Source organism: Tympanuchus pallidicinctus, unplaced genomic scaffold (genome assembly GCF_026119805.1).
Source record: "Tympanuchus pallidicinctus isolate F22 unplaced genomic scaffold, pur_lepc_1.0 scaffold1, whole genome shotgun sequence".
Lineage (NCBI taxonomy): Eukaryota > Metazoa > Chordata > Aves > Galliformes > Phasianidae > Tympanuchus > Tympanuchus pallidicinctus.
Window position 1 is genome coordinate 39152098 of NW_026294618.1, and position 18375 is coordinate 39170472.

The 18375-nt window shown below is 55.8% G+C and overlaps 1 protein-coding gene across 1 annotated transcript; it reads left to right on the forward strand.

Annotated features, from left to right (window-relative positions):
- The first annotated feature begins 11999 nt into the window (after positions 1–11999).
- On the forward strand, positions 12000–17497 carry PRDM13 (PR/SET domain 13). The gene is made up of 5 exons (XM_052683648.1): positions 12000–12140; positions 13251–13382; positions 13463–13583; positions 16037–16159; positions 16254–17497. The coding sequence occupies exons 1-5, from the start codon at positions 12000–12002 to the stop codon at positions 17495–17497; spliced, it is 1761 nt and encodes a 586-aa protein (XP_052539608.1).
- The last annotated feature ends 878 nt before the right edge of the window (positions 17498–18375 follow it).

Here is an 18375-nt window from a genome sequence, read left to right on the forward strand (position 1 = left end):
GGGCGGCAACACGCGGTGCTGCGGAGCGTTCCCCCGAACGCGGGTTCCGCCCGGCGGGGCAGCGATGGGAGGCCCCCCAACGTACCCGGCGGCACCGGGCCGGTGTGGGGCGTGTGTTTGGGCCTGGACCTGCGCGTGGGTACGGTGGTGGAGGCCGCAGAGGAAGGGAGCGATGATTTCAGAGCCTGGAAGGTGTTTGCGGGGTTATTTCCTGCACCCAGCCAGTGTGCGGGTCTGCCTGTGTATAAACTCGACCCTCCTGCAAGCCCCAGCGTCAGGGCTGAGGGTGAGTGCAAGGAGGAAGGATGCCTGGACACCAGACCGATGGACAGCAGCTGGCAGCAGCCTTGGGAGAGCCTCCCTGGTCCACCAGCAGCCTCAGCCTGTCACTGCGCCCATAGAAGCTGGCAGAACATCTGTCAGAGGCCTCAGCAAGGTGGGCGAACTTTTGGCTGGCCCTCTGTGCTGCTAACAGCTGTCAGGACCCGTGAGCACATGGAGACTGTCTTTGTGCGGTCTGATGAAACTTATTTGTTCAGAAAATTAAGTCTGCCTTGGCTGTTTGCGCACCACAGGGTTCTCCTCATGCTCTGTACTCTCTTCCGTCTCCATCTACCTCTTGAAACATCTCCCCGAGCTCTTGCAGCCTGAGCTGAGAGGCTGTTCGCAGAGCCACAGCTGAACATCTCTGCACCACCACCTTTCATCAGGCAATGGCTTCATTCAATGAAATGTAACAGAAACTTTTTGCAATATGCAAATCATTGGGAATATAATAAATGTGTTTCTGAGTATCTGGGGGATAGTCCTATTCATTCAATTTCAGTGTTTGTCCCTACACTGACCTACTACCCCTGAAAGCCCGGGCCCGCCAGACTGAGCTGCTCTGTATCTGGTATATAGCTGAGGTGCTGAAGGTGCCTTGAGGAGCTACCAAGTGGAGAAAGGCAGTGCATTTGTCTGTGCAAGGACAGTACTTTCCAAATTCTGGGCTTCAATTAGATACGTTTCTAGATATGTCAGAAAGAATCTGGAATTGAGATATTATTTAAATGCAGGAATGTGAGATGAGGAGTTAGGTAAGGAAGCAGAATTTGCATACAGCCCTGGCTATATTTCCCTTACTTCTCCCTTCACTGTGTAAGCAGACATGGTGGAAAGCTGAAGCTTAAGCTCCACAGGCTTTCCATAGAAGCTCTCTGACTTTACACATTTCTCAAAAAAGCCAGCCAGACATGCAGAGCTTGCTGAGGATGTGAAAATGCAAATGGGAAAGCCCTTATTTCACTGTTCCAGCACCACAACTGCAAAGAGGGAAACCTGACTGCCAGCACCAGCACGCACCTTTTGATTGCAGCCACCTACAGCTGCATCATGCCTACCTTTCACAGCAGCCAGGAGACAGCACGGAGAGAAGCCCACCATTGGTTCACTCAACACACTAAAACCACAAAAATAGCAGCAGAACTCATGCTGCTGCTTCTCACATCAAACAGGCATCTCTGTCTCACCATCCTCTACCTGCCTGGTTGCCTTTTTCTTACTCTGCTCCGATACCTGTGATTTGCCACTTCATGGTGGTGATTTGTGCTTCTGTGTGCTGCAATGTTGCAGGAAATAAACAGTAGGGACTGCGCAGAAGACTTACCACAGCTGTTATAAATATCACTGCAATGCTGCACACCAGGCATAGAGGACAACTTTGCTTGCTCTGTACCTAGCTGCATAGGGGTTGCAGGAACAGGAGTTCAGGAACAGAAGTGCAGGAAAAGCAGCACTTTGCCAGCCCTTTTACCAGTCTTCTTTTCTCAGCAGGACAGACCTTGTATTGCCTGACCCCATTTCACAGCACTGCAGCAAACCACATCAGCACTGAGATATGGAGGAGCAAACCCTCCCTGCCCCACAGACCCAGAGGGCGGCCCCACTCAGCCTCCCTCTCATTGCCCTACAAAGGGACATCCCACCACAATGAAGCACAGCACTCAGCATTCCCAGTGCTAAGAGGTGTCCTTCCCAACCTTCCAATGTATCTCTCTCCAAAGGTGCAGGAGAACCCAAAAGGGCAACATGGGTGCTGTGGGGCCATGTAATGTGATGCAGAGTCTCTTGAGAGCCATACACAGTTTTCCATCCATGTTTCTTGGAGGAGATGGATGCTGACACTGGTCTGTGTGCCTGGAGGCCCAGTTGGGAAGTTCATGCCTGGGAAGGGACACTGTGAGGAGCAGACAGGACAATGCTTTGCAGCCTTTCTCTTCTAGGAGATCACATTATTTACCATATCCTCTCCATGTGTTTCTGTCAGAACAGGAAAACAAAGATTTCATGAAGCAGACATGCAGTGCTGCTGCGTGTGCTGATGTCTCCAGCTCAGCCCCCGACCTGGCTGCTGCTCTGAGGGACAGGCAGACATGGGATGAAAGAAAGCACAGCCAAGAACCTGCAGGTAAAATTATACTTTGTCGTATTTGTGAGATGAAATTATCTGTCAGTTCTGGCTGATCTGTTCCCTGCTTTCCCACTGAATAAAGCCCATCACAAACACACTGCATATGCTTACTAGTCCATCACTGGATATAAAAATACGCAGAACAGTTGTGTAGATTCTTTTCTGACAAAATACATGCTCATTCCAATCCATGTGTGGTAAATAGCATAAAAATGAGTGAAGGATGATGCCCTTCTTTCCATTCTATAGGTCCTCCTCCACAATAATAAAAAATAGAAAAAAGCACAGCATTTCCTTTAGCACTTTCCCTTAGTTGCATACACACAAAAACATTGTCACCAATGCTCTCAGGATTTTCTACATGTTTACGTATTCATATAATAACAGAAAACAGTCTGTATCTCCTCACAGATCTGACAATAAGCATTCGTGTCTGCCCTCTTCTGTTTAATACCCCCTCGGGAAATGAATGAGTGGTACTCAGCTTTCCTGACTTTAATCAAGCTTCCACAGAACAAGCCGAGAATGTGAGACATTGCGGGGAAGGAGAGGGAAACTGCAAAAGAAGTGTAAGTGGAATTGAAAACCCCTTCCAGCTTCTGTTATGTCACTTCTCATGGAAGCCTTTGTTACGACTTCAGTAAGTTAGGTAATGTGACAGTTGTCTGCTATTTTTCCCAATAATGGTGGTCTTTTAGGCTATGTTTTGCAGTGAAGGAGGTGGACTTGAGGAGTGCTGACTTTGGATGTAACCCCATGTCAAACCGGTAGTAAGTATCCATGAATAATGTTTATACATATATATTTGTGAAACAAAAATTCAGCTTCTCAGTAACGCACGTAGCTGAAGATTTGTAGCTTGTTTTGTTTCGTTTACTTTTGCTTTTTAAACGGCAGTTTTAGGGAAGAATGATTTATATTGGAGATTCCTTTATTTGAAGCACCCTCACACCCAACACATGGACAGAGAGGGGAAAAGGAGAACCTAGCAAAGGCAACTATTCAATATTTCGTGTGGAAGACATTCAGGATAAATTGATTAGATGATGAAAAGATCGCCACACAAGGAAAAAAAAAAACAAAACGAAAAAAACAAAACAAAAAACAAACCAAAAACAAGAGACAGTCATGATTAAAACCCTCAGCTTCGTGGTGAGAGCTCCTTGGTGAAGGCAGCTATTTTGGAGCCACCTGCGTGTAAAATCAATTTAAAAAACGTCCCGCACTCCCGGGCAGCAGCAGCAGCAGCAGCAGCAGCCTGTTATTGCAGGGGGTTTCCATTTCTGGGTCACGAACGCGCGGCGTTTAACCCCACCTCCTCTCACTAAAGCGCACACAGAGGGAACATATGCGGCGCGGAGCATCGCATCAGCCTTACGTCGGGCTGATGCTCGCCTGGGGATAGTTCCTCGGCCCGGCGGCTCGAGGGGATCGGTGCGGGGCCGCACAAGGGAGCCGGGCTCGCGTGGATCCCGGGGCTGCCCTGGGAGTGAAGAGCGCGGGCTGCCGGCTGGGCACGCATCGGTTCTTCGCTCGCAGCGGCACCCGTCCCGCCGGGGAGGGCTTTCCTTTCTGGGAGGAGCAAGTTCCCGGCGCCAAACGCAGACCCTCTGAGTGAGGACTTAGCCGTTTGCCTACCTCTGGCCCCAGACGATGCGCTATCTGCCTCCGAGGTCCCAGCCGAGGAAGGGACTGAGCGGGCCGCAGCCCGCAGCCCGCAGCCCGCTCCCCTCTCCCCGCCGGCAGCCCGCAGCCGCTCCGCGCAACTCTGCGCCGCAGCTTGGGGGCGGCTTCCCCGGGGCTGAGTGCCGATCACGTTGATCTTTATAGGAAATGAGGGCCGAGGGGAGCGGGGCTCGCTGCACAGCGGTGTGGGGGGACAGCTTCAGGTGTTCTGTGACGAAAACCCAGATCTCCCCCTTCCCGGGAGCGCAGCCCCGGAGACGGAGGGATTTTTGCTTTCCCGGAATTTCAAAAGCGTGCTCGGCCTCTCTGTCCCTGTCAATACCAGCCCTTTCCCCCCTCCCCCCCCCTTTTTTTTTTTCTTTTTTGCATCAGCAATAAACCTAGGCGCAGCGCAAGCTGCAGGAAGAGACTTGGCGGGTGCCAGGGGCTTCCCCCATCCCTGGCATGGCACGCCGTCGAGAGCGGTATCCGTGCACTTGGAGCGAGCCTCGAAGCCCGGGGGATGCTCGGGACAACGCGGCTGCGGAAAACCCTTCCCGGCAGGCAGCAGAATATGCACGTCCGAGGTTGGCTTCAAACCCCTCGAGGTATGCGTTTAAACACAGAGGTGACAAATGCCCTTTCTCGGGCAGAAGTAGCTGTGCAATTTAACACTAGGAGTTACTTTCGTACTGATATTTCAGATGCGGCTTAAATCAAATCCGATTTTTTTAGGAGAGTTCATTTTGAGAGCGATTTAGAGAGGTCAGTTCACTGAAGAGACCCCCTCTCTTAAAAAAAATCATAAAAAAAAAAAAAAAAAAAAAAAGAAAGAAAGAAAGAAAGAAAGAAAGAAAAAAAAAAAGAAAGAAAGAAAAAGAAGAAGAAAAAAGTGCATGATACAAATATTGAAATAGAAATAGTGTGTTTCCTGGTAGTTTGGGAAGAGACAACCCCTCCGTATATGTGTGGCCCTATTTTTTCCATGCGAGAGGGAAACTCTGAGGTTAATGCATCGCCTTCTCTCAAACGCACTCTTGATTTTTCAGCCCTAAAGACGGTGACACCGAGGGAGCCGAGGGCTGCGCTCAGCGTCAGCAGCGCAGAAATACGGAATAATTTTATTTAGATTTTATTTAAATAGCACAAACAATGAAGAGGAAAAACATAAAATAAACCCACAGACTGTAACGAAAAAATATTATTTCCGACAGCTGACACCTATACGTTTCTTTGGTTTCATAACTCTGAAGCTGTCAGAGCTGGCGCATATTTCTGCTTTGCAACACACAGTGCCGAAATGAAGGGAAGGGCTTCATGATGTGTTTTAAAATCAGTCCATGTGAGCGTGAGTTTAAGCTCCACTTTTCTGTGTATACTTTCGAATATCTTTACTGGGAAGAAGTCATTTGAAGCAGGCACCAGGGGAAGACCTTTCAGTCTGTCAGACGCACTAATTAGGAGCTGCATACACCGTGGGGACAGATGGGTTCTCTTCCCCTGTCTCTCGCCCCCACCACCAATTTCACCACGAGGGGATGTTTATCAGAGTGTAACCAACGCTTTCTGATAGGCACATCTTTGCTAAAGTTCCATATTTTTCCTGCTCGGAGTCGTATCTCGAAACGCAGATGACGAAAGCCTTTACAGCATTAGACGCTCTCATTAAGAAGTCTGCTCCCCCCCGCAGCTCTTCTCCGCACGGGCAGAGCCCATCTCTCTCCCGTACATCGCTACCAGCCAGCCCTGCCCTGCTCCCTGGTGCCGCTGCACTGACATCTTCCTCCCAGCAGCCCATCCCTCTCTCTTCCTTCCTTGCCGATGATTTCTCTGAGCACCACAGAGCTCCTTGGAGCTTCCATTTTAATAACAATAATCCATAATAATAATCACGATAATAATAATGATATAGCCTATGCTGAAATGGAAAGTCAGCGCTTTCCCAAAGGCCGAAGAACCGTGTGATCTGTTTGGTGCCACCATCATCTTTACCAAAGCACGCGGACTGGGAGCTCGTCTCCACGCGTTGTGCCCCGGGGGATCGTTTCGGTGCAGCAGGACGGGAGGGAGGGCCGAGGCGTTGCAGGAAAACCCCACCGGGGCAGCCGCAGCTCCACAGCCCGTACCCAGCGCGGGAGGAAGGCGCTGCGTGGCACCGCACCTCTGTGCCCGGGGCTGTGACGGGCGGCAACTGCCACCGGCCCTGTGCCTCCACGGCACTAAGCGGCCCTTGGGAACAGAGGCCCTGCCGGCTGTCTGGGCTCCTCGTCTGGTTAGGGTTCTCTCCTCGGGGATTAAGGATATAATTTTTTTTATAAGTGACGGCAGAGTCTTTAAGTCGTTAACCCGAGTGATGCTGAATGCAGCTATGCCTCATCCAAGGCACCCACAGCGGGCTGTTCGTAAACGCTCACTGCTGCTTCTTCTGGGGCTGCAGCCAGCATGGGGCACATAGGAGCAGGGTCACTCGTGTGAAGCTGAGGGGGAGTGGGCATAGGCCCTGACATCTCTGAGTTTAGAACTTCAGTGCATGGCGTAGGGCCCTTCCCTTCCCTTCCCTTCCCTTCCCTTCCCTTCCCTTCCCTTCCCTTCCCTTCCCTTCCCTTCCCTTCCCTTCCCTTCCCTTCCCTTCCCTTCCCTTCCCTTCCCTTCCCTTCCCTTCCCTTCCCTTCCCTTCCCTTCCCTTCCCTTCCCTTCCCTTCCCTTCCCTTCCCTTCCCTTCCCTTCCCTTCCCTTCCCTTCCCTTCCCTTCCCTTCCCTTCCCTTCCCTTCCCTTCCCTTCCCTTCCCTTCCCTTCCCTTCCCTTCCCCTCCCTTCCCCTCCCTTCCCTTCCCCTCCCTTCCCTTCCCCTCCCTTCCCTTCCCTTCCCTTCCCTTCCCTTCCCTTCCCTTCCCTTCCCCTTCCCTTCCCTTCCCTTCCCTTCCCTTCCCTTCCCTTCCCTTCCCTTCCCTTCCCTTCCCTTCCCTTCCTTCCCTTCCCTTCCCTTCCCTTCCCTTCCCTTCCCTTCCTTCCCTTCCCTTCCCTTCCCTTCCCCGTTCCTCCCTGCAGCCCTCACAAACGCTGCTTTTCCCGTAGCAGTGTCCAAGCGGGTGGAAGTCTGAGCACAATGAAACCTGAGAATTTCTGTCACTCTCTGCATATGGTCCGAAGTGCTTTAATCCCAATTAGGGGCGGCTGACACACGGTCCTATTCATCCCAATCAGCTCTTGAATACATTTGCCTAGAAATGAACTTCACAAATAGACCCTCTCCTAAATGTGCCCAGCAGCAAGGAAAATCGAATTGAGTCAGGGGCTCATTCTGAGGCGATCGAGGGAGAAAAGGTATGAATTTATAAGGTACACCGAAACATTGCAATTCAGCAACAAGTTGACTGACTTTTATTTGCACCATGTCAACCGAAAGAACCGAGAGATGCGCCGGGGGCTGCGGGGGGAGAGCCCGGTTAAAAGGCGGCTTCAGACGGCCGCTGAATGCGCCGTGCCGCGATCTGCGCCTCCAATTGAGGCCGGCCGAAAGGAAACAAAAATCTCGGCCCCTACGCAGGAATTTTTAAGTAGCACAAAATGTGTCTGAATCCGATCTCCGCTGCTGCTCGCCATTAACAATAAGAATACCAAATTGAGATCCTGTCATCTGCCGGGGTTCCCATAGAACCTCAATCACCATTCAGAAGCTGCTTTAATATCCCACCCGCATCCCGTCTGCACCGCACAGCTGGGCGGGGGCCGAGAGCGGCACGGAGCGTTGAGCCGCGTGCGGGAGGAACGGCGGAACGGGGCCAGAGGGAGAGGGGTGGGCAGGGCTTGGGGGGGAGAGGGGAGTGAGGGAGGGAGAGGGGATGGAGGGAAGGAAGTGGAAGGGGAAAGAAGGAAAAGGGAAGGGGAAGGGGAAGAGGAAGGGGAAGGGGAAGGGGAAGGGGAAGGGGAAGGGGAAGGGGAAGGGGAAGGGGAAGGGGAAAGGGAAGGGGAAGGGGAAGGGGAAGGGAAGGGGAAGGGGGGAAGAGAGGGGAAGAGAGGGGAAGAGAGGGGAAGAAGGGAAAGGGAAAGGGGAAGGGAAAGGGAAAGGGAAAGGGAAAGGGAAAGGGAAAGGGAAAGGGAAAGGGAAAGGGAAAGGGAAAGGGAAAGGGAAAGGGAAAGGGAAAGGGAAAGGGAAAGGGAAAGGGAAAGCAAGAAGAAGGATACAAGAGCAACAGGTTCAGACTGGGCAGGCCTGGGGCTGGTCCCGGCAGCTCCGTCGCGCAGCCACCCCGCAGCCACCCGAGCGGAGCCCGGGCACGGCCGCCCCGCACGAAGGTCACCTCGGGACCGGCGCTGCGGGCCCGGAGCACCGCCTACGGAATGAACTTGCAGCATTTCGTTACAGCCCGCGCCGCGCTGCTCGGCCGCATAATGAGCCGGGCCTGTATACAGGCATTCATTCCGGTCTGAATGTAGTGTTGAACCTTCTCTGTGCCGGAGCGGTTTGATGGTTTGAATGGAGCTCCCTGGTGGGACATTGCTCTCTGCAACTGTGCCTCTTTGGATGACTGTTGTTCCTTAACATTCATGCCTCATTACGGGGCAACCTGTTAAATGGCGGAGAACAGTGTGCCAAAGTGTTCCGCCGGGGCACCGGCAGTTCAGCGCTGGGCATAAATAAGGGCCGCCGCGGAAAAGAACTTTCGCCGCGGCTTTGGGCAAAAGTGATTTCGCTTTAAGGCGTCTCCGGCAGCCCGGTTTGAGTATATAAAGAGCGATAGCGGAATGTTTTGATTGAGTCTAAACATTGTCTTTGAATAAAGCTGAAACCATGTAATTAATGTGTCTTTTTAATAAGGGACAATACGGCCGTTCAAGCTATTTAATTTCATTTAATTTTCCATCCCATTTGCTCCAAAGGCTGCCTTTACTTTTAACACCCGGCCTTTCATGCCGCAGCTTGCTCCAGTGGGCACATTAGATCGGTTTCACCCTTCCTTTTTAGGGAAGGAAAAATAAAAGAAAATGTGGTTCCTTTCCTCTTTTGTGGACAATTTATTTCACTTGGGGAACTTCAACTTTGAGCCACGGAACAGAATAAAAATCGGAGAACTGGTGTGAATGCTTCCCGAGCGAGGGCTTTTCTTTGCGGAGTGGATGGGAACCAGCCACAATTGGCTATATTAATAAATAACTTTCCTCACAGCCGGCCTTTACATGGTCCTATTGATAAAATTGTTCGCGTGTCGTTCACGCTCTTTGACTCATTAAGGCCCGGCCCGGCGGCTCCCGAGGCGCAGCAGTGGGGTCCCCCGGCCGCCCGGAGCCCTCCGCCGCCGCCGCGGCTCCGGGATTCAGCGCGGGTCTCATCCCAAAGCCGCTGGGCCAGAGGTTACGGGGACATGTTCATGGCTTAAATTTATCGCCCTCCGCTTCTTGTTTATCCTTTTCGCCCCATTCACGCCGCTGATCAAAGGGGTCATCTTCAGTTCCCCACATCCTCTCCCCCCGCCGCCCATCCCCACTGCAGTGAAAAGGAATCCATCCCTTTCCCGGGACGGTCCCGGCGAGCCGCGATCGATAATCATCAATGCCGCCGGGGACAGGCGCGACATTTATCTCGTGCGCACGCAGATGGAGCATTATTAAACGCACAACCACGGGCCGCGTTGATTGAGTGCCCGGAGCGGCGATGGCAGCGTTTCGGTCTCACGTCGCCTCGTCCCGTCCCGTCCCCCATCCCGTCTCGTCCCGTAGCGTCCCAATCCGTCCCATCTCTCTTCTCTTCGTCTGGCCCCGTCTAACCCCGTCCGTCTCGTTCCGTCCAACCCCATCCCGTCTCGTCCCGTTCCTCTCTGTCCCGCCCCGCTCCGTCTCGTTCTGTCCCGTCCCACCCTGTCCCGTCCAACCCCGTCCCATATCTTCCGACCTCGTTCCTTGCAACCCGTTCAACCCATCCTATCTCACCCCATCGCATCCCATCCCTCCTCATCTTCTCCCATCCCTCCTCATCTTCTCTCATCCCACCCAGTCGGGCAAACCCCGCCGCAGCGCCGGGACTCCCCTTGCTGTCCCGGTGCCCTCCAGACCCCCGCTCTCTGCTGCCGCGGGGCTACGGGAGACAGCGCCCGGAGGGATCAGCGGTCGGTACCGCCCCGCGTCCGTCCCCATACGGCTGCTCGGTGGGGCAGGAGAAGGGTGAGAGCAGCCCTCCGCTTCGGGGAATTGTCTGAGTTGCGCTGTGGCCTCTGAGAGGTGACAGCCGTGAGTGCGGTGAGCAAATTCCGATGGAAGCCGCATGATGGGCGCGTGGGAAGCAGCTTACCGGGCTGTATCTTGCAGAGACCCTAAGAGGAGCAGACTCAGTTACCCGGCTCCTACCGCCGGATACACATCTATACGCTGCTTTCTTTCTTTTTTTCCCCTTCGCTTTTGAGATTTATTCAGCGTGACTATTAAAAACACAGCAGAAAAGACCAAAAAAAAGCTCCGTACCTGCTGCAGCTTCTTCTGAAATCAGTGGATCAAACCTGCGACCGCGACTTCTCCCCAAGGAGAAATACTCCGGACTTTCCCTTTGGGGAGTTACAAAGTGTGGAGATAGAACGTTTGCAGCCGTGAATTAGGCAGGGCTGAAAAAGAAAGAGTGGGAAATCTCACTTTTCCCTTTATTCCTCATACGTGGGTGGCTGCGTGTGCGCTAAAACACTGCAAAACCCGCGCACTTTTCTCAATTCCTGAGAAATCCCTGCGATTTTACTCGCCCCGAGCCATAACCCCACCTAATCCCAGCGCTTCTCTTTATCTTAATTAAAGCCCCGATAAGAGCAGGATGCTTTCGGTCTGCTTCGTTGTGGCTGTGAGTGCAGCCGCTATCTGTCGGGTTTCACCTTCCAAGGCGATGCCGGCGCAGGAGACCGCAGCGCGGAAGGGACCTGTGGCTGCCACACATTCGGGCCGTGCGCTGCCCGCGGAGCTCCGCGCTGCCCTCGGGCCGGGCTCTGCCTCCCGGTGATGTCGGTTCTGTTCCCGGCGCAGCCCTTTCCCTATCGCAGCCCCCCGGTGCCCGCAGAGCAGAACGTCGTTTTGCACAACACATTTGGTGCCGTTCCCTTAAGGATCGAAGCAGAGCTAAAGGGATCACCGGCCTGAACCCGATTCACTGAAATGGTAATATGGTCGTCCTTAAAAAGAAAGAAAGAAAGAAAGAAAAAAGTGTAGGTATTTTCTGGTGTTTTCCCATCAAGTACCTGCCCAACTTCTGTATGGCACACGCCGGGGATCAATAGAAGTTAACAAGTCCTCCAAACATTCCCCATCTCTTTGTTTAATCGCCTTTACAATAAAGCCGAGGGGAGAGAATTAAAAATCTTTGAAGTATATTAAACCTCAAAGGGCTCAGCCAAGTAGACTTAAAGTAGTCACTTATTTTCCAAAACTGGTTTGTCGGGGAACAATAAAAGGAAGCAAAATTTATGGGGAAATTATACAGTGGATTTGTCACTTAAAATATCGTAACTGTCGCGGGGACAATACCCCATGCTGAGGATTAATGGTCCCTCCAGACCTTTGATTCATCAGCGCCTTTTCTTTGCCCTTGACAAATTGGATTTTTAGGAATGGGAAGGTCGCCCGGCCCATTGTTCGCCGCCCATTCACAGCGCCTGATTATGCGGGAGGGTGAGGGAACGGCTCCATGTGACCCTCGCGGATGGGACCCGCAGCTGCTCGAGGAGCCGACTCTCTCACCGCGGCCCCGCAGCACCCGCCCGCCGCGGGGTCCCCCTCCTGCGCCCATTCAAAAGCCGCCCCGCACGCGCGGCCGCGTCACTCTGCGGGCGGAGATACGCCGCGCTCGTCCTCCTCGGCCCCGGCCCCGTTAAGTGCTCGGGGTCCCCAGCGCTCGGCCCCACAGGCAGCGATGCACGCGAGCCGGGCTCCGGCCATCAGCGTGAGCGCCGAGAGCTGCATCCCCGCCGGGCTGCGCCTGGGGCCCGTGCCGGGCATCTTCAAACTGGGCAAGTACCTGTCCGACCGCCGAGAGCCGGGACCCAAGAAAAAGGTATTTCCCTCCCGTCTGCCGCACCGCCGGACCTCGCTTTGCGCTCAGCTTGGGAGAAGAAGCTGCTTTCCCCTCTCCCTTGCCGCTCCGCTGCCTGCCACGGCCGGACAGCCTTACCCCTTAGCCCCTACCCCTTAGCCCCTACCCCTTAGCCCTTACCCCTTAGCCCTCTCCCGGCTTCGGAGCAGCTCGGTACCCGCCCCGTCCCGTGGAACTGCGCTCCTCGGAGCCCACGGCGCACGGCCGGGAGCGGGGAAGCTCCAGGGCCCAGAAGCAGAGCTCAGAACCTCCCGGTGCCTGCCCCGGGCTCGGACCTACGGGGGATGCTCGTCTGCGAGGCTGTGGGTGCGGGCGGAAAGCCCAGACCGCTTCCCACCCCCTGCGCGTTCCGCTCGGGTTTTTAATGCCCTTTAATTGTTTTTAAACGCTCTGCCAGCCCGCTCAAATTTATTTCTCATCTGGCTCCCTCAGTTCGTCGCTCTAGAGCGCTTTGTTCCGATGACTTTTATTGCACGGTCATTCGGCGGATGGGCACTTTATTTTCCCTTTGTACGGGTAAGCAGGTTATGAAGGATGGCTCTGCTGGGACCTCGGCGCTGCGCAGCACCCGCTCCTCTCTCCCTCTGCCCCCGACCCGTCCCCGTGCCTTGCGCGTTCTCTCTGCGTGGACCCAGGGGTTGCACAAACCCTAAAAAAAAAAAAAAAGAGAAGAAAAGGGAAAAAAAGGAAACAAACAAACAAACAAACAAAAAAAAAAAAAAAAAAAAAAAAAGGAGGGGGGGAGGGGGAAGAGGGAGGAAGGAAAAAAATGGGAAAAAATGGGGAAAAAAAGGAAAAAAAGGAAAAAGTATCGAGTGTCCAGTATCACCATACATGGGGGCATTTAGAGCAGTGCTGCTACAGGCAGCTGCAGACCAGCGCCAGGCCCGGGTCTGCCATCCCCAGAGCTCACTCAGGGCCGGTCCCAGAGGTTCTATGGCGGTGAAGAAAACACCGACGGTGCCCCGATGGGTAGGAACGGGGCCGGGCCGCAGGGGGCACAGGTGACACCCTTGGGATCTTTTTGCCCCGGCTCGGGAGAGAAGTGACGGCGGCGACGCTGTGTTCCAGGTGCGGATGGTGAGAGGGGAGTTGGTCGATGAAGCCGGTAGCTCCGCTTTGGAGTGGATAGGGTTAATCCGGGCAGCCCGCAACGCCCAGGAGCAGACTCTGGAGGCCGTCGCGGACCTGCCGGGAGGACAGGTACACCCCGCCCGTCCCTCGCCGCTCCCCGCGCCGCCCCCGCGGCTCTCTGACCGAGTGCCCCTTCTGCCCCCACGCAGATCTTCTACCGGGCGCTGCGCGACGTGCAGCCCGGCGAGGAGCTCACCGTGTGGTACTCCAACCCCTTGGCGCAGTGGTTCGACATCCCGCTCACCGCCACCCCCACGCACGACGAGAAAGGTACGGGACGCGTTGCCGGGTCCCCACGTGCAATACGGGTGGTGAGTGAGTGCGAGATAACCGCATCGGAGCAGCGTGCCGGCACGGGGACTTCAAACCTCTCCGCACGACCCCCCGTCGCCGATTTCCGAAGGGCGATCCGCGGTAGCGTACGGCAGGGCCCCATCCCTCGGGGCGCTCTTGCAGGGGCACAACTTAACATCGCCGAGTGCGCGGTGGGGCTGTAGGAAACAACTTTGCGGCTAAGTGCCTCTGGAGGGGAGGTGTGTGTACGTGGAAATATCGTTTCCCCCTCGCGTGTGCCCCGGCCGGAGCCTCGCACGCGCGTGTCGGGGTGTAACGCGGGCAGAACAGCGGTCAGTGAGAAGGTGGATCATTCGATGAAGCTCAAACCGGCCCTAAATGTCCCTAAGACGCCCGAGGACATTGGGAATGGAAAGACAGCGGCCCTGGACCACTCGCTTCAATGCGCAAACCGATTCTCAGCTGGAATTGTACCCCTCATCTTTACTCTGCGAAGAATCAGTGACAACGCGGTAATGCACGAAATGGGGGGAAGGAAGTTGGAAAACTTCAGCCCGAGCCTCGCTCGACGCGACCACGGGCGCTCCGGAACCGCTGGAACTGACGCTGGGAAACCGCCTGCCGTCGAACACGCGCAGGAACTCTCGCATGGCTCCATGTGCCGAGGCGGTACCCGGAGAGGCAGCCCCTGCTCTGCACCCCCCACGGACAGCAGCGGGACCCACCTTCACGTCCGAGCCGACCCCACGGCCCCGCCGTTCCCAGCCCGATTGGTGCTGGGCCGGAATTCGAATGCTGAAGCTCTAATGCTAAGGATGGAAAACTGGGGAAAAAGAGAAAAAGAAAAGAAATACAACCAAAAAACAGAGTGGAAGAAATTTTCATGTTAGTTTCAATATTTTCGAAAGCTTGAACAAACGAAACCCAATCGAATTGATCTTAACGTTATGCGATAGAGCCGATTTTCTTTCTTTTTCGATATACTTTATTTTTATTTTTATTTTATTATTATTATTTTTTTATCCCCTTCCCGCTCTGGGCTGGGACAGCCGTGCACGCAACCATGCCGCTGAGAAGCACGGAGCCAACAGTGCGCGTTGGAAACGGGCAACGGAACGGGCGTCCGGAGCTGGGCATGGCGTTGTCCGAGAGCTGTGCCGCTCCACGTCCGTCCCGACGCCACCGTTTTGCCCAGCAAGCGGGGGCTCCAAGGGTTGTCCGGTACTCGGCCGCTTGTTGGTCGTTGGAGTGCGTGGAGCCTTGAGGGAGGAGTGGATGGGAGCGTGTGGGGCGCGCAGCAGCTGAGGGAACTTCGGGGATGTTGAAAATGTGTGAGCGATGTTTGGAGATGGACGGCTCAGATGGTAGAGGGATGGGGAAATGGGTATGGGTGGTGGAGGGGAAGAAATCAAGGAAAGAGGGAGGGGAAGTGAAAGGTTCAGGGAGAGAGAGGGGGAGAGGAAAGAGAGAAAGAGAGAAAGAGAGAAAGAGAGAAAGAAAGGAAGGGAGGAAGGGAGGAAGGGAGGAAGGGAGGAAGGGAGGAAGGGAGGAAGGGAGGAAGGGAGGAAGGGAGGAAGGGAGGAAGGGAGGAAGGGAGGAAGGGAGGAAGGGAGGAAGGGAGGAAGGAAGGAAAGAAAGAAAGAAAGAAAGAAAGAAAGAAAGAAAGAAAGAAAGAAAGAAAGAAAGAAAGAAAGAAAGAAAGAAAGAAAGAAAAAAAGAAAGAAAGAAAGAAAGAAAGAAAGAAAGAAAGAAAGAAAGAAAGAAAGAAAGAAAGAAAGAAAGAAAGAAAGAAAGAAAGAAAGAAAGAAAGAAAGAAAGAAAGAAAGAAAGAAAGAGATAAAAAAGGAAGAAGATAAAGAATGAAGGAAAGAAAGGATGGAAGAAAGGAACGAAAGAAAGGAAGGAAGAAAGAACGAAAAAAGAAGAATGAAAGGCAGGAAGAAAGGACACGTTCAGAGAAGATGAAGACGTCCGCACGGCGGATGCCCCCCGCAGGCAGCGCAGAACGAAGCGGCGCTCCGGGCCGGGCCGGCAGCGAACAGCCGCGGCCACCGGGGTCTCTTCCGCTTGAGAGGATCCGAAATGTTCGGAGCCGGGGCACAAAGGGCATTGTCCTCTGAAAGGGAACGATTACATATGGCCCATACATATCGGATATTGTCTCGCCGCGTAATGAGGGGCTCACGATCATTAGATTGGCCTTTGTTCGGCGCGGCCGGCTCCCCGCCATACGCCGCCTCTGCTGCGAGCGCCAACAGATGGCCCCCACCCCCGACAGCCGACCCCGGCGGCAGCTGCTCCCCCCCGTGCCCGGACGGGAGAACTCCGGGGCCGCATCGCGCAGTGCCACGGGGTGGGAGCGGGACGGGAGCGGGACGGGAGCGGGGCTGCGGGCCGCGGGCTGAAGGTGCTGCCCTTTCCCTCCGCAGGGGAGGAGCGCTACATCTGCTGGTACTGCTGGAGGACCTTCAAGTACCCCAACAGCCTCAAGGCCCACGTCCACTTCCACTGCGCGCTGAGCCACGGGCGGCCCTTCCTGCACTCCGAGCACGGCCGCCCCCCCCGCCGCCGCCGCCTTCGGCCTCTCCTCGAGGGCGGCCGGCCCCCATCCGCCTGGCTGCGGCCCGCGAGACGCCGTCAAACGAGAGGCCGCCGCCGCCTCCCCGCCGCCGGTCAAGCCCCGACGTGCAGCGGGCAAGGAGGAGCAGGAGCGCGCCCTGGACATGAGCGTGGGTGCCGGCCGCGGTCCGGGCGTGCTACTGGGGCCGGCGGGCGGCAACGGGCTGGCTCTATGTCCGGGGGCGCGCTCCGCCTTCCGCCCCGCCGGGCCGCTGCGGGAGGAGGCGCGGGCGGCCGCGGGCTTCCCCAAGCTGCTGGGGGGGCTGAAGGCGGGCCGCGCCGCCGCCGAGCCGCCACCCAAGTGCGGGGCGCTGCCGGCCGAGACCGCACCTCCGACGGCGGCCGCCGCCGCCGCCGCGGCCGCCGCGGCAGGGCTGGCGTGCGGAGGGGGGCTGCGGGCATTCCCGCTGCTGTCGCCGCTGGAAGAAGCCTCGGCCTTCCGACCCCTGGAGCGCGGGCTGCCCGGCGCCGCGCTGCCGCCCGGCCGCTACCCGCCGCTGCCCGGCGGCGCGCTGGAGCGGTTCGCTCTGCCGCCCTTCGAGGGGCTGAAGGCGTACGCGGGGGAGTGCGGACTGCCCGTGATGCCGCTCACCGTGTACGGCGGGGAGCTGTTGTACGGCGCAGCGCCCTACTACCCGCTGAAGCTGCACCTGGGCGGGTTGCTCAAGTACCCCGAGGCCGTGCCGTACTTCGGCGGGCCGGCCACCGGGCTGCACGCCGCAGAGCTGGGCTCGCTGGCCGGCATCGACCGCGAGATCGCCATGCACACGCAGCAGCTCTCCGAGCTGGCGGCCGAGAAGGGGCGCGGACGGCTGGAGGCGCTGCCCGCGGGAGCGGCGGGGGCGGCGGGCGGCAAAGCCAAGGCAGGGCACCTGTGCCTGTACTGCGGCAAGCTGTACTCCCGCAAGTACGGGCTGAAGATCCACATGCGGACTCACACCGGCTACAAGCCGCTCAAGTGCAAGGTGTGCCTGCGGCCCTTCGGGGACCCCAGCAACCTCAACAAGCACATCCGTCTGCACGCCGAGGGCAACACGCCCTACCGCTGCGAGTACTGCGGCAAGGTGCTGGTGCGGCGCCGCGACCTGGAGCGGCACGTCAAATCCCGGCACCCGGGGCAGGGCCTCGGCAAGGTGGCCGAGGAACGCAGTGACTCTGGCTACGCGCCCGCCGAGCGCGACCAAAAGACTGACAACGAGAGCGACGTGGACGTCTGCTTCACCGACGACCAGAGCGAGCCCGAGAGCGGCGGCAGGACCCGGCAGCAGTAGTGCCGACAGCCCCCGGTGCTCTGGGGCGGGGCCGAGCCCCGGCTCCCGGTGCAGCCCCGGTGCGCGGCCCGAGCGACGCGCACCGCCCCTCGCTGCTGTACCGCCGCCTGGAGGAAATTGTGCCTTTGGGGAACGGCTCTTCTCTGCGTCCTCTCCTCCCGCGGGTGCCGGCGGCAGGAGTCGCGGTGCCGGCTCTGCAGCGCCGCTGTGGGCTCCGCCGCGGTGCTCGGGTCCCGACGGAGCGGCATTGCTGCGATTACGGTGGGCGAATACCGACAGCTGTCTGGGGAAAAAACAGCGAAGGCGAAAACTAGGGAGAGAAAAGGCGGCAAAAAGCCCCACTCGCAGCACTGGAGAGGTCCGCACGTAGCAGGTGCACCATCTGATCGAGTGGCAGTTATTTATAAGAGATAATATTTGCGGAACAAATGTAAAATAAATATCGAGAAGCATGAATCTAAAGCACGCACTATATCATTTCAAAGGAAATACACACTCTCTGTTTGGTAGAATACAACTGTGCTGTATGTTTGTTTTTTAACGAATGATGTACAGTGGAAGCAGTATTTCGGTTCTGGTTCCGGTTTGTCATGCCAGTATTTTTATTTTTATTTCTATTTTTTTTTTTAAATAAAGTTGCAGGCAAAGTACTGTCCGTGCTGTCAGTGAGGTCTCTGTGTAACGCCCCGAGGGGGCAGGTCGGCTGAACTCCCGAACGCAGCCTCCTTGGGTCGGGCGTTACCCTCCCATTGGCCATGAATGATTTCTCCGAATATTTTCGTTCCGTCACCCGGAAAAACAAAAGAGTAAACCTGCTCGATTCGTTTTTCTCTATGCCCACGGCTCGAATATATGTGTATATAATACACACATATATA